This window comes from Nilaparvata lugens, chromosome 11 (genome assembly GCF_014356525.2).
Source record: "Nilaparvata lugens isolate BPH chromosome 11, ASM1435652v1, whole genome shotgun sequence".
NCBI lineage: Eukaryota > Metazoa > Arthropoda > Insecta > Hemiptera > Delphacidae > Nilaparvata > Nilaparvata lugens.
The window spans coordinates 41,775,634-41,791,094 of record NC_052514.1 but is presented as its reverse complement, the minus strand read 5'-3'; the positions used below and the strand labels follow the sequence as shown (position 1 = coordinate 41,791,094).

Here is a 15,461-nt window from a genome sequence, read left to right as displayed (position 1 = left end):
TGAATGTTAATGTTTAAATTATAGAATAATTATATTGTGCATGTATCTCTATTTAACACAGTATTTGTATGGCTAGTCCGTGAACAAATAGAATGATTTTTTTTCTGTTAATGTTCAAATTTCATCAACACTATCAAATTATCTCAATTTATACGATAGTCATTACGTATTTATTGATGCATCCATCGAATCACAGGCTAATATTATTGTAGCGGAATGAAAAAACATGGGCTATCCACAAAACTTGTCCCATTCATGAATTTAATTTTTCAGGAAGATGATTTCCAAAATATCATTCTGAGGCTAGTTTCGTCTAGTATGCTTTCCTTCAATAGATCCATATCCTGAATTGATAAGAAAATATGAATATATACATACATAGGTACTTGATACATTCACAGATTTGTCTATGAAATAGATTTATTTATATTCACAATTTTCTATTCAAATAAACATGTGGGCTACAGTAGCCTATCTTAACCTTGGGATAATTAGTTTTTTTAGAGAACACAAATAAAAGTATGGAAATTGCTGAAAATTAAGGTCGGAGAGGAATGATTGAGTGAGCATAGTGAGCTCTTACTGATAACTTTTTCTTCATTTGTATCTGTACAATTTTTATTGTAAAGGAGACACATTTGGGAAACCCGTTGTCTCGATTGGGAATAAATAAATGACTGGGGGCTTGAGTAATTTGTCGATTCCTTTGTTTGACGATTTATAGTTTGTTTGACGATTTATTTATTCGTCGATTCGTTTGTTCGTTTGTTTGACGATTTATTTATTCGTCGATTCGTTTGTTCGTTTGTTTGACGATTTATTTATTCGTCGATTCGTTTGTTCGACGATTTATTTATTGGTCGATTCGTTTGTTCGACGATTTATTTTGATAATTCGCTTTCATGAATCAACTGCAAATTTTCAACACTGTATTATTCCTCGACTCGAACCATTTTAAGGATAGAGATTGTTGGCCAACAATCCAAGCTTTTTTCAACTGATATTACTTCATACGTGAGATTAGCGTCATGAATTCAGTGGAAATTGTAGGATGGCATTGTTCCCCCTTTTTTACTGTACTCTCTAGTAGATAGCTATGATTCAAGTCATTCCAGTTGATCTAATACCATTTAATCGTTGATCTTGTTAATTATGATCAATCCTATCTCAAAATATGATAGGCTATTATATTCATATTGAGAAAATTTCTCTTCATAATTTATATTCTATAATAAATTTTCGTATCATTGATAACGAATCAACAACATGGTTGTTTGGTATAATATTCTGAAAGTTCATCAGATTTTTTCATGTACCACATAAGATAATTATGGCAATGATTCGGAGCTGGAACATATTCTTTGACCAAATTAATTGAACAACATAATAATCATTCACTATTCTCACAAAAATAATATTCTCAACATTCACTCCACCCGTATAGATAGATATACAACGCTGTAGTGGGTGTAGCGACATAGTATAATATATAATTATCATTTTTGTACTATAATCAAGATGAAAAACACCATACAATAATAATAATTATACATGCCATCATGTAAATTTGGGCATAGGGTACATAAAATAATCAAACAACAGTGTTATTGGCTATTGAAAGATTTTTTTATTTATTTTTAAATTGATTAAATGTGAACCAAATTGATGTACATACATTATTTCGAATCCAAAACACAAAACGTTTCACCAATAATATTCATGTTGTTTGGTATAATTGACTGCAGATTCGAGTATAAAATATGCTTGTATACACAATATGTGGTAAGAATGAATTAATATTTTGGAGAAGAAATGAGATTGTAACAACATTTTTAGTATGTTGATGGGACTATCACTGGAACTTGAAGTGGAGGGGATATTTTGGTAGAATGAATCTTTGTCAGAGAATTTTCTTTGACTTCTTCTTCATGCATGAAGAAGAGGCAAAGAGGAGAAAGGTAACAATTTCAGATTAACAGCAACATCCACATCCACCACAACCACAACCGCAAGTACCGCAACCGCAACCTCCACAACCGCAGGTACCGCAACCGCAATCACAGCAACCACAACCGCAAGTACCGCAACCGCAACCTCCACAACCACAAGTACCGCGACCGCAGTTTCCGCAACAGCAACCTCCACAACCGCAGGTTCCACAACCGCAACCGCAGTTTCCACAACCGCAACCGCAGTTACCGCAACCGCAACCGCAACCTCCACAACCGCAACCGCAGCTACCGCAGTCGCAGCAGCATGGCTGACAACAACAGCAGCAAGGTTGGCAGCAGGTACCGCAACCGCAACCTCCACAGCCGCAACCTCCACAGCCGCAACCTCCACAGCCACAACATCCGCAACCGCAGGTTCCACAACCACCGCAACCTCCACAGCCGCAACCACAGTGACAGGCGTTGGTAGCCTGAAAGTAGAAAAAGTAGTAATTGATTTAGAATAAGCTCTACCCAGTCAATTCATATATCATAATACACAGACATGATCAATATATAAAATATTTAAATATCTTCTTCTCCTTCTTCTCCACTCTTTTCTTCTCCTTCTTCTTCTTCTCCTGTCTTCTTCTTCTTCTTCTTCTTCTCATTCTTCTTCTTCTCATTCTTCTTCTTCTTCTTCTTTTTCTTTTTCTTCTTCTTCTTCTTCTTCTTCATCATCTTCTTTACTAATTTCAAAAACAAAATACAGAAAGAGAATGAATCATAATAAACCCAGCATGTGGTGCTATCTAGAGGCCGTATCCGAAAACAGTCACTTGAACTGTCGACCAATCAGGAGAGAGTGGGAGAAGTTTGGAGGCGTTTCATAAAAAAGGAACTTGCTCGTGATTGGCCGCTCATTTCTGTGCTTTAAATGATAGTTGTCAACTTGAAATTCACTCCAACTATTCATCTTAAACTCTTCAGTCTTCTCTTCCAATCTGCCCCTATTCTTGATTCTTGAAATGATACCAGTATATCTGATGTAATATTAACTGTTCATCCTGGTTTGAAATAATCAATATTATTTTATTTTTCAAGAAAATATATTTTTAATGGAATAATCATTCAATTTTCATGACTCAGATAAATTATCTTGTTAATAAATTATATTCGCATATTATTGAAAACGATATGGCATCGTTACGGAGTAACGCTATTGAAAAGGAATGGCGCTATCTGCTTTGTCGAATGTTAGATAAGGATAGCAACACCAATGTAATATTGATCAAAGAGAGTCGTCATAATGTGGACCTCACTATGGCTTCAAAACGTTTGTCTGTAGTATCATGAAATCCCTCAGAGTCTTTATTTGTTCCCTGTTCAAATAACCAGATATATCCCTGTAAGCCTTGTAAGACCTTCCTGAAATATGATATATTCGTTGTTCCAAATTTTATTTGAAGCATATTATAATTCTACTAGCCGTCAGGCTCGCTTTGCTCGCCATATACGTCTAGCCAGGGGATAGAGGTTTATCCCCTCTATCCCTCACCGCCAGGGGGCGGAGCCCACTGGACCCCCGATTGGATCGTCCAAAGAAGAGATCAGCGGGCTCGCTTTGCTCGCCTGCATTTTTCATTTGAGCGTGCTTCATTCCATCAGAAAGTCAAAGTACTGCGAAAATGCAGAAAAGTTGAGAAAAACGCTGATTTTGGACGTATCTTTGATGAAAATTAAAGTCACCTCATCACAAAATTTTTAGACCCTAGCTAAATAATGTGTTTACCAAATTTGAACATTTTCTGTTTATTACTTGATGAAAGAATTGAGAAAACGCAAAAAACCGCCAATTCTGGGCGTATCTTAGGCGTTATTTCAAATTCCTTCTGACACAACATTATTACACCCTAGCTGAGCTTCTGTACTGAATTTGAACAATTTCTGTTCATTTGTTCTCGATAAGGCTGAAAAAGCGCAAGAAACGCTGGAAAAACGCAGATTTTGGGCGTATCTTTGGCGTTATTTGAAATTCCTCCCAACACAACATTATTATACCCTAGCTTAGCTTCTTTACTCAATTTGAACAATTTCTGTTCATTTTGTTCTCGATAAAGCTGAGAAAACGTTAAAAAAACGCAGATTTTGGGCGTATCTTAGGAAATTTTTCCAAATCCGTTCTTAGTGCGCCTCTAATGGTCCAACAGAATATACCTACCGAATTTGAACGTTTTTGGTCCAATAGAATTTTAGTTCTGCGAGTGAGTGAGTCAATCAGTGAGTGAGTGCCATTTCGCTTTTATATTTATAGATTTCTCTCCCTATTTCTTTAATTCAGTAAGTTTTTCGATTTTTTGCTAGTTATTCATTATGGTATAGTACTATCAACACGAAACATACGAGTTTATTATTATCTCTCAAACTAGCAGTAGCTACTATAATTCTCAAAAACGTTTCTCTCAAAAAACTCCACTTACCTCAATGATAACCACAAGGGCAAGGAGAGCAGCAATAGTCTTAGAAGCCATTTTTTAGAGTATTGTATCGATTCTTCGATTCAATTGTGGCTACTCCAGAAAGTTACAAATTTATATAGTAAAAAAACAATAAAATCTTACAAATCTCAGTCACGAATTCACGCATACCCCCTTCCTTGTTCCTTTGAATAGGCTATCAATCAATAGAACTCACCTTCTTTGTAAAGTCAATTGTTCTTCAAATCCCTATCAAACTTTTATTCAATTTCTATTAGAAAATCCACCAATTTTCACACTTAATAGTTGTAGCCTGAGTTTTGATAAGAGCGTTAAAGAGTGCAGTGTTAAGTTGCTTAGCGAAAACAATTAATATTTTTTGGCTGGCTTATCATACAGAAACCTGAAACTCTCGAACCTAAATAGGTTGACAGTATCTCCCACTTTATAGAAACACAATTTTCAATAATGAATATTGAACTTTCCATTGAAAGTCAGTACTGTGGTATACAATGTGGAAAAATGGAGAATCCACGTTCTACAGTAACGCTATCACCAGAAAAAAGATTGTAGAATTCTAGATTTGAATAAAAACCTGAAGGAAGTTGAAGCTATATAAAAGGTTACCAAAAACTTTTTAGAGCCTTTTACTCAAAGTTTGTTATACGAGGAGCTTTCTGGGCTGTCTTGGGTTGGAAATTACTGCTAGCTCATATATTTCGGTATCAATCCGATAATCTATAATATAATAAAGGAAAGAATTGGCTTATATCTTACAAGTACGGGATAGGACATTCACGAATGACGCATTATCACGTCTGAACTATTGAGCTGATTAACTTAAATTTTGAATATAGATTCTCAATATTCACAGTGGATTAGGCTACTACTCATACAGATCACCGGATACGCATGAACGAACAATAATATTAAGAATTCAGCTTCATAAATTTAATACAATTCGATTCCCCAATATAAGGTTTGTAGCCTGTACTGATATGTTTCATTGTAAGAAATATATATGAACTTGTAAGAAATATATCAAATCGCAAAGCGGAGCACTTTGTGAACATTTTCTGAAACAAATTAAAGCGTCATATATGTTGGAAAATTTCAATCACAATACAGTACGCCTACATTAAAGTAGTAGGCCTACATTCTACCTTGATCTTGAAATAATCATTTTCTGATGCACAAACGAAAATATTCAGTTGTTATATAAATTTTCAATGCTTATTATTGTTGAAATGGAAGAATAGGAATAACATTGGCAAACACCAAAATTGTTTTATGAAAACATTTCAACGAAAAGTAGACCAGTCTACTTATTTGGAAAACCTGTGATCAACTTTCATTCTCCAGTGTATAGACGATGACATACTTTCAAACATGAGCAGTGAAATTGAGCTCTCAATGAATAAAATCTCTGAGTTATACTCTGAGGTATACATTGATTCTAGTACATTGATTCATGAATTCAATTACAAAAATCATTAATTAGTTCAACTTGAGTTATTCGTAATATTATTCCTTCAAATTGTTCATTCTATATAATGAGGTCCACGTTATAATGGCAGTCGAGAAATGTATGAGAACTGCGTTCCCGATTCTCTGCCTTGCAATGCCTTCTATAGAGGATAGCTGATACGGCGGTATATCTGATGTGCAATTAACTTTACTGTTCAACGTTGTTTAAAGTAATCAATGATATTTCATACGTCAAAATATTTATTTTTCAGTGATTGAGTATATTTTTCTCAACAATTATATCTCTACATTGTCAAAACACGATTTATTTTGCAACATTCCAAAGCAAGAAGAGGATAGCGCTATCTGCTTTGTCGAATGATAGACTAGGATAGCAACACCAATGTTAATCAAATAGTACAATATAACGTGAAACTCACTTCCCCAGATCATTTTCGGGTATCAACGATTATTTATTCTTGTTACAGCTTAAAGTTTTAGCTATAAGTCACAAGAATCAGTTATAAGGATTATCCTTAGTTATAAGGGTACTTGTTATTATAGGTCACTTATATGTGACCTATTATTAAGATAAAGTAGGATAATGGTAGTGTATTATTGAATTAGCATAAAGAATAATTATGTAATAATATTGTAATTAATTTCGAAAACATGTAATAATATTGAACGTGTTCTTCTGATTTTCTGATACACTAGTTCAATTTATACGAGTAACCTACGCTGATGTATGATAAAGCATAACAGACCGCTGTATTCTATCAATACCGGTAATGGGAAGTCTAGGAAGAATATTCGAGAGTGATCTACGAGTATATTATTATCATGTGGATGAAAATACTGTATGATATATTATACATTTTATTTGAACGAGCGTCAGCGAGATCTTTCTTTTGGCTCAAGGCCAAAATCGTTCTCTGTTTGTAGGCTACTTTCTACAATAACTTGTGGACGCTTTGATCAATCAGCTTCAAATTTTGAAATCGTGTTCTTTGAACCTTTTTACAGATCCAGTTTATTTGGACAACAAAAGTTACCGACTCTTTCGTTTCTTGTCAGAAAAAGAACGATGAGCTCGTCCTAATATAAATCTATGTATCGTGTAGGCTATGCTATATATAGATAGACTCAATAATCACGATAAGGGAAATTATACGGAGAAGGCATAATGTAGTATTGGAATATTGTAGCTTAAACTGATCCAACCAGATATTTCAATAGTACAGCAGATAGAATATCAGCGTCTTTTTTACTTTCCTTGCCCTATAGTTAAGGAAAGTATTGCTTTCCGAAGAAAATTAAGGTACCCCAATTCTAAATTTCTAAACGTTTCAAGGTCCCCTGAGTCCGAAAAAGTGGTTTTTGGGTATTGGTCTGTATGTGTGTATGTATGAGTGTATGTGCGTCTGTGTACACGATATCTCATCTCCCAGTTAACGGAATGATTTGAAACGTGAGGTCCTCACACTATAAGGATCCGTCACGAAAAATGTCGATCAAATTCAATCCAAGATGGCGGCTAAAATGGCGAAAATGTTGTCAAAAACAGGGTTTCTCGCGATTTTCTCAAAAACGGCTCCAACAATTTTGATCAAATTCATACCTGAGATAGTAATTGAAAAGCTGTATCAACTGCTGCAAGTCCTATATATGTAAAAATTTCAGGAGCTCCGCCCCATCTATGCAGAGTTTTATTTTAGATTTCAGATATAATTTAAACGAAAAATTTCGAGTGGAACAGATTGAGCACGAAAATCTTCTCAATTAATGTCCAGTAACATTTTCACCTAAAATTGAAAATAAGCTTGAAATTTGAGAAAATGTGATTATTCAATTGCAAACTGTTGGCAACTGTTGATTCTATTAGAATAGAATAGAATAACTTTTATTGTAACCGCTTCTGAGGTCTTCAGAAGCATTACCTCCGTCACAATGTACAGCAAATGTCACACATACAATACAATGATTGGAAAGATACTATACTAAAAGAACTACAATATCATGATATATTATTAATATCATTCTAAAAGAACTACAATATCATGTCCAAACAAAGAACAAACAAAGAAAGATATTGAATATATATATATTCAAATTTAAGATATTCTGGTCTTGAAATATAATGCAGTCACACAAATAAAAACGAAAAACAAAAATGAAAAGTAGCAGTAGTTGATACAGTATTTACTTAAAGTAGGTACCTCAACATAATATTGATAATTTTACAAAGTCCTAGCCAGTTCATAGAACTCCTGGAAAGTGTGAATGGGGTTACTGATTAGGAATATCTTCAGCCTCCGCTTGAAAACTAGATTTTGCAAACCTCTAAGTTGTTCAGAGAGCATAATTATTAAAAAGCTTCACACCAATGAATAGAAATGTCTTTTGCGTGCTGGAATACTCGTAGCGGCTGGTGATCAAGTTATTCCTGCCTCTAGTCTGATGCTCATGGGATACTCCCTGCTTAAATCATTCACTATGAAGAGATAGCAGATCTCGTGTGTATCCAGCGTTATTGTCCTGTCACCAGCTGTCTCAGATCGTAGAATAGTAGATTCGATATCGATATACGCGGGAACACTAGCGGCAGTTGATCAATTTTCATAACGGCAAGGAAAGTTGTGTGAGTGCGCCACACCAGATTTTTGATAGAAAATATCAAGTGAGTTTTTCTCAGTCAAGAATATAGCTATTTTAATAGGAATAAGTGATTCAATAAAATAATAGTTAACGAGCGCAGTGAATTCTTCCTGATGACTAGAGCATCGAGTCATTGTCCGTTTGTGAGTTTAGCGATTACTTATGATTGGTTTCATCAAACATCAATCAACTTTTAATTTTCAACACATATTGTTCGAACCATTATACAGATCGAGTTCGTTGGTGATCGAAATTGAGTCTCTTCTTCATTCTTTTTGTTTGAGGATGTAACAGGATAACATTGAAAGTGCATAAGAAAACAAAATTATCATCCAACTGACTGCCGATTGTTGACCGAGCGAAGTGAGGTCTAAGATTCGAGTCGACGGTTTGGCATTTCTCTCAATGTTCAAATGTTTATATGTTTTTATGTTGCGCATTTACGGCGAAACGCGGTAATAGATTTTCATGAAATTTGACAGGTATGTTCCATTTTAAATTGCGCGTCGACGTATATACAAGGTTTTTGGAAATTTTGCATTCCAAGGATAATATAAAAGGAAAAAAGAGCCTCCCTCAAACGCCAATATTAGAGTAAAAATCTGACTATAGAATTATTCATCATAAATCAGCTGTCTAGTGGACTACAATACTACCCGTTCAAAAACATCGAACATCTTGAAAATGTATCTTTCCATCAACGTTAGTAGACAGTTGACTATAATACTACCCGTTCATAAACATCGAGCATCTTGAAAATGTATCTTTCCATCAACGCTGTAGACAGTTGCAGTCAGACCTGATTACAGCGCTCACACTCACATTCCAGGACGACACGTCACGGTACGATAGAACAGAAAGCACTATGTTTATTTAGGATTTTTTCTACACATTTCAAATTGATAAATTATTTATTAATTTTTGAGAAAATATAGCAACAGGTCAATGTAACTTACTGATCGCGAGGTCTACTGTTCACAGAACTACTAGTATTTTGAAAGTTATCACACAGACTGTCTGTCCTTCTTGCGCCGACACTTCTTGATTTCAGCTGTCTTGAATTTTGATTCTCACTTATCTACCCAAGTGAACTATACAGTTCTATTGTTTCACATTATGCTAATTTAAAGTTGTGGATTTTCAAGTCAACACAATAGTTCATGAGCTATTTTTCTAGTCTTGGAGGCTAAATAATATAGTTTGATTATGATTTAATTCAGGTACTCCAAGTGCAAACGGGAGTTAGACTCAGGAATGTTTTGAGGTGAACAGGTACAACCCAGTAACTGGAGACATCTACTGGCAGAATTGAAAACTACACCAGTAGGCGCTCCAATCAGAAGGCGTATGATAAGGCACCAATCAGAGTATGGGGAGCTGGAAGGCGTGGCTTGCTGTTATTGCTTTTTCGTCATGATTTTAGCATTCTCTATCATTTCCGCTCTCTTCCACACACACTCACACTAACTCATTTTCTCACTCTCACGCGCTCGGACTCTCTCTCTCTCTCTCTCGTCAAGTAGAGTGTGATGGAAAGAGAGTGAGTGAGAGAGAGATTTGATTGATTAATTAATTGCCTTTATCAGGGTGGAGTTAGGACTCCTGGTCCTCTCTACCACACAACCCTTTACAATGAGAAAAAATTACATAAATAGATTACAAAAATTAATTGATTACATATTATAGAGAGAGAGAGAAAGTAAGTGAGTGAGAGTGTCTGTAGATGAGAATAACAAAAAAGGATATTCTTGGGAGTATCATCTCCCACGAAATGACTAATTATTACTCATACAGATGAGTCACCTTTAGAGTTCTATTAATTCACATTATAATATACTCGAATTATAATTATTATCACAAGTTACGGATCTGAAAATCTGTACAATGGGTATGAACGAATTCTCTAGTCCTGGGGGCTCACTAGTTAATATATTGAGTATAAGTAATAGATTATGCTGACATTATTGTCCATGATAATAAGACTATAGTGAGGTCCACGTTATAATGACAGTATTTGATCAACTTTGGTTTTGCTATCCTTGTCTATCAATCGACAAAGCCGGTGGTACTATCCTTTTCTAGGTCCACAACGGTGCCAATTATGTTTTTGACAGTGTATAAATATGATAAATTACTGCAGAGAATCGGCATCGCTATTCTTCTATCTTTATCCTCTGTCATTATAACGTGGATAACTTACTATAGCATCAAAATATTTGGCTTACTCAGATAACTTAAAAAAAATCATATTTCAGTCTGGAAGTCATTGAATAACAGTGATGATACCGTGATTCCAGTCAGCAAGCTATGAAATTGAAATCCATGCCATTGAAGAACAGTGATAATATTGTTGGATCGGTTAGTAGGAATTGACCTAAAATATCAATTCATAAAATTGCATACGAAGACAGTATCGCTGGGATCCAAAATTCTAGGCTAACATCCATCACTCGAACTTCTTTGTTTCAAATCGATGAAAAGGATCTTTCAAAATTGGAATATGTCATTGACTAATAGTGATAATTATTGTTGGGTCGCTTGGAAGTGATTGATCTCAAAAATATAAATTCATAGAATTGCATATGAAAATAGTATCGTAACAAAATTCTAACATTCATCACTCGAACTTTTTCTGTTTAAGGTAAACATTTCTATGAAAAGGATCCTTTAAAATCCAGAAACTTTCATATCCAACTGGATCTTACCAGATACCAATCCAACTCATCAAATGAAAAGCCATTTAATTGTCTTCCAATCCTCTATGCGTTTTTTAAGTTATTGTTTCAAACAAAATATATTCCACTGGTTTTATATCACAGCCAACTTTCAACGAGAGTAGGAGACTTAAGCTGGGTTTTAACCAAAATTAATAACAAAATGTTATTAACTTAATCCTCATAGATTCTATTAGATTGAACATATCTTATCTTTACAAAGGCGACTTTCTAGAAGTATTTTAAGCCTAGGTGATGATGATGGGATGGATGATAATACAATGAAGGTAGAGTTATGAATGCATAAAAATTATAGGTTACCTGACGAACATATGTGTTTGTCAAGTTCCGTTCAATCTAATAGAATCTAAAATGATTGGTGTAAACCCAGCTTTATAGTAATTCTACTCAAGATAAAACTCTACACTCTCGTGATACCAAAAATTATTGATGAATAAATGAATGAATATAGTCGTGGGTAAATGAGAGAAATTAATATTCTCTATAACTTAGGACAATGATAGGCTTATGCTACAATAAAAAACACAAGATTTATATTTTATATTGCTTTATTTATTTCGAATAAATGAAAGTGTTACTGGCTCGAAGACAATCACATGAACTACTGATTGAATTAGATTTGATCTGATTCCAAGGGAATTGAATATTATCTGAGGATGTTGTGATATTTGAAATTTATATTTGATATTTTGCTGTTGATTTTGAAAAAAAATATTTCAAAGGTTCCTCTATCTTGAAGGAATGTTGAAGTAGAACAACATGAGTTATTGTTGCAGCTCAATGATATTGGAATTAATTTCTGCTGGTTGAATATGCTTTGAAAGTTTTCTATTTTTTGAAGCGATGTTGGAATAGAACAGCTTGAGTTGGTCAAACAACTTAAGATATTGTTCTGCAACAACAACTTAAGATTTTGTATATCCACAACAACAAATGTGTTATTGTTCAGCAGCAACAACAACCGCAACCACCGCAGCCACAACCACAGCCGCAACCGCAATCACAACCGCACCCGCAATCACAGCAACAACATGGCTTGCAACAACAGCAACATGGTTTGCAACAACAGCAACATGGTTTGCAACAACAGCAACATGGTTTGCAACAACAGCAGCATGGTTTGCAACAACAGCAACATGGCTGGCAACAACAACAGTCGCAACCACAACCACAGCCACAACCGCAAGCGTTGGTCACCTAGAAAGAAAATAGTTTCTTAGTAAAACTGTTGAAATTCGGAATGAATGATGTTTTGAAAAATATCAGAATTCAGATATTATCATGATTGTGCAGTATAGCACAATATATTGTATCTAGCAACTAGCAATGTATAAATAAATATGTACTGTACCAGTATAAATTACACGAAAAATATACTATATACAGTGCAGTATCATACATTTAATAATATAATGTACTGTATAATATGTATACATGTTCTCATGTAGGCTATACCTGTAATATTAAATTTGACTATAATTCCGTGTTTTGAAAGAAAGAAAGAAAGAAATATTTATTGCCAAAATCATTAAACAAACTTTACAATTAATGTGAAAAATATAAAAATTTTCATATACAATACATTACAAAAACTTAAAATTAAAATATTTTCCATTTAAAAATCGATTATAATATTATCATTGGCGTTACCAGCAAAACTAAGTAGTTTGAGCGATGGCAACGAGTAATCAGTCGGCTATAATTAGTGGCTTGAGATTCAGTCGAAAATAGAAAAAATATAATGAAGAAAAAAACATATGGAATGTATGAAAAACTAGAAAAAAAAATTTCAATCCGAAAAGAAGAAGTACTAAGAGTGAAATACTAAGAGAGCAGAAAAACTAGAATGAATTCATAATAATTTAAAAACTCAAAAGGAAAAGAGATGATTCATGTAATTATTAATCTACAATTCACTGTACATATGTAATCCATTTAGTAACATAATGTAATTCATTTGTAGCATATATGCAATTCCTTTTGTAAGCAAAGAGAGAATTGAAAAAACAATACATACAGTACCTACACATGACACAAAAAATAAAACTTAAACTCAGAGAGAGAAAATTAATCTGGGAGTATAGCCCTACTAATGATAAATTCAGAGGAACTGAGGAAGACAGTATATGTACATCAAATTAAAATATTTCAGGTATGATATCTTCTGTCTTTATCCAGCTTTCTTATCCAGCAGTTTTAATCCTTCTAAATTAAAAATTTTCAGCTCATATATATTTTAGCCGAAAATTGAACTTGAACTTTCAACCTATTTTTTTAGCATGTTATTCAGTATTAAAATCTGGAAATAGAATAGTTTTGGGCAATGCCTGTTATTCTTCCCCAATCATATTTTCATGATTTGTGATTGTATACACAGATGGATAAATGAATAAATACCGCATAGCCTTTGGTAACACTCAAAATTAGTTCAAAAGTATACACTTGAAGCTCGTTTCTAGGACAGTTATCTAATTGTCTAAAACTCTTTTATTGGTTTGATGGTGCATTAGATTTAATAAATATTTTTGAGACCTCGCCATACCATGACACCTTTGTAGCAATAGTAAAATTTGATGTTCTAGTAGATTTATGAAAACATAATATTTATTTCAGTTTTCGTATTTGGAAAAAATAATCTGTCAAATTTTCGTATTGCACTAATAAAGAACACGTTATTATGGACACGATTAGACTGTAGTGAGTGGGACATATAATAAATTCTAATAACTAAAAGTGACATATCTGCTATCCTTTATGAATTTTACTGTTCTAGCAGAATTATGTGAACATATTTATTTATTCTGTATTTTAATCCAGCTTTTGTAGAAGGAACATCAGTAGGACTATGTTTACATTTTTCATCTGGACATGAGTAGGCTACAATAAATATGTATCTATGCAATGTATCGATCGCAAAAATTTGAATGTTAAAGCTGTCAAGCAGAATTATGTGAACAAATTCATACTGCCTCTTATTCTATTTTTTACATGGAAAAATTAATCTCTCAAATTGTAATATCAAAACTAATAAAAAATAAACGTATTATAGACATGAGTATGCTGTAGGTGTATTACTATAATTTTTTTTTGAAATGTATCAATTGACAATAATTTGAACGTTATTCAAGCATGGAATTTAAAAAATATCTGAAAAATGTACTTACTTCAATGATGGCCACAAGGGCAAGGAAAGCAACAATGATTGTCTTAGAAGCCATTTTTTTGAAATTATTGTTTCGACTGGTCGATTCAATTGTGACTTTTGGGGAATCGAATGCATATATATACTAATTTCCAACAAAAAAGGACATAATCTCAGTTCCTGTATCTCTCTAAAATACTGTAAAACCACTGTTATTTACCAAAGAAGGCTATCATTGCAACCTCCGGTCAACACACTATTGTTTTGGGAGTTTTATCAAATTTTTAATTATTGTCACCTTCATTTCCACAAAGCAGTAAGTTCTCAACCAAGATTTGATTATTATAGTATTTCCTGTAAATTTCTGAAAGTTGGTGAATTGGTGATTTTTTTGTGATTTTTCGAGATAACTATCTCAGTTTCCGGTAAAAACTGGTATAAATAGTTTGTATCAACAGGTCCTCAGGTTTACAATGTCTCATATTATTATATTCAAGGTGCATATTCACATACAGTGAGGTCCACGTTATAATGGCAGTATTTGTTTAACATTAGTGTTGCTATCTTTGTCTATCATTCGACAAAGCAGATAGCGCTATCCTCGTCTTGCTCTGCAACGTTGCAAGATCGTGTTTTGAGAATGTAGACAGGATTCTAGCTCCGCAATTTTGCAAGATCTCCTTAAAACAATAGCCTATATAAACATAATTATTTATCAAAATATTCATTATCAATGAGTTTGAAAATGTATTATTAGATCATTGGAAAATATATCTTCTTTACGAATCAAATATTTATTAATTTATTATTCGTGGATACAATATTACAAATAATTCAAATATGATTGGGTAGGAACAACAGGCTTAGCCCAAAACTATTACACTCCCAAATTTTGATAATAATTAATAATATAATTAATAATCATCTTCAAGAATGAACAGTTGATATTACATGCGATATACCGGTATATCGGCCGATGTCAGCTATCCTCTAGAAGGCAGTGTCAAGGCAGAGAATCGGTACCGTAAAGCTTTTCTCCTATCTTTCTCTA

General features: G+C 33.7%; 1 protein-coding gene across 1 annotated transcript; it reads right to left on the bottom strand.

Annotated features, from left to right (window-relative positions):
• Positions 1-1,604: 1,604 nt before the first annotated feature.
• Positions 1,605-14,586, bottom strand: LOC111059458 (keratin-associated protein 5-2). Its single transcript, XM_039437310.1, has 4 exons — positions 14,433-14,586; positions 12,222-12,465; positions 8,421-8,473; positions 1,605-2,422 (listed from the first exon to the last, which is right to left on the bottom strand). Exons 1-4 carry the CDS (start codon positions 14,484-14,486, stop codon positions 1,973-1,975), a joined length of 801 nt encoding a protein of 266 aa, XP_039293244.1. The 5' UTR covers positions 14,487-14,586; the 3' UTR covers positions 1,605-1,972.
• Positions 14,587-15,461: the final 875 nt, after the last annotated feature.

Excerpts from the sequence above, each read along its gene's own strand:
- LOC111059458 (XM_039437310.1), bottom strand. The coding sequence starts at position 14,486 with ATGGCTTCTAAGACAATCATTGTTGCTTTCCTTGCCCTTGTGGCCATC. Across the intron at positions 12,466-14,432 it reads CCCTTGTGGCCATCATTGAA|GTGACCAACGCTTGCGGTTG; the intron begins GTAAGTACATTT and ends TTTTCTTTCTAG. Across the intron at positions 2,423-8,420 it reads TCTACGATCTGAGACAGCTG|GCTACCAACGCCTGTCACTG; the intron begins GTGACAGGACAA and ends TTCTACTTTCAG.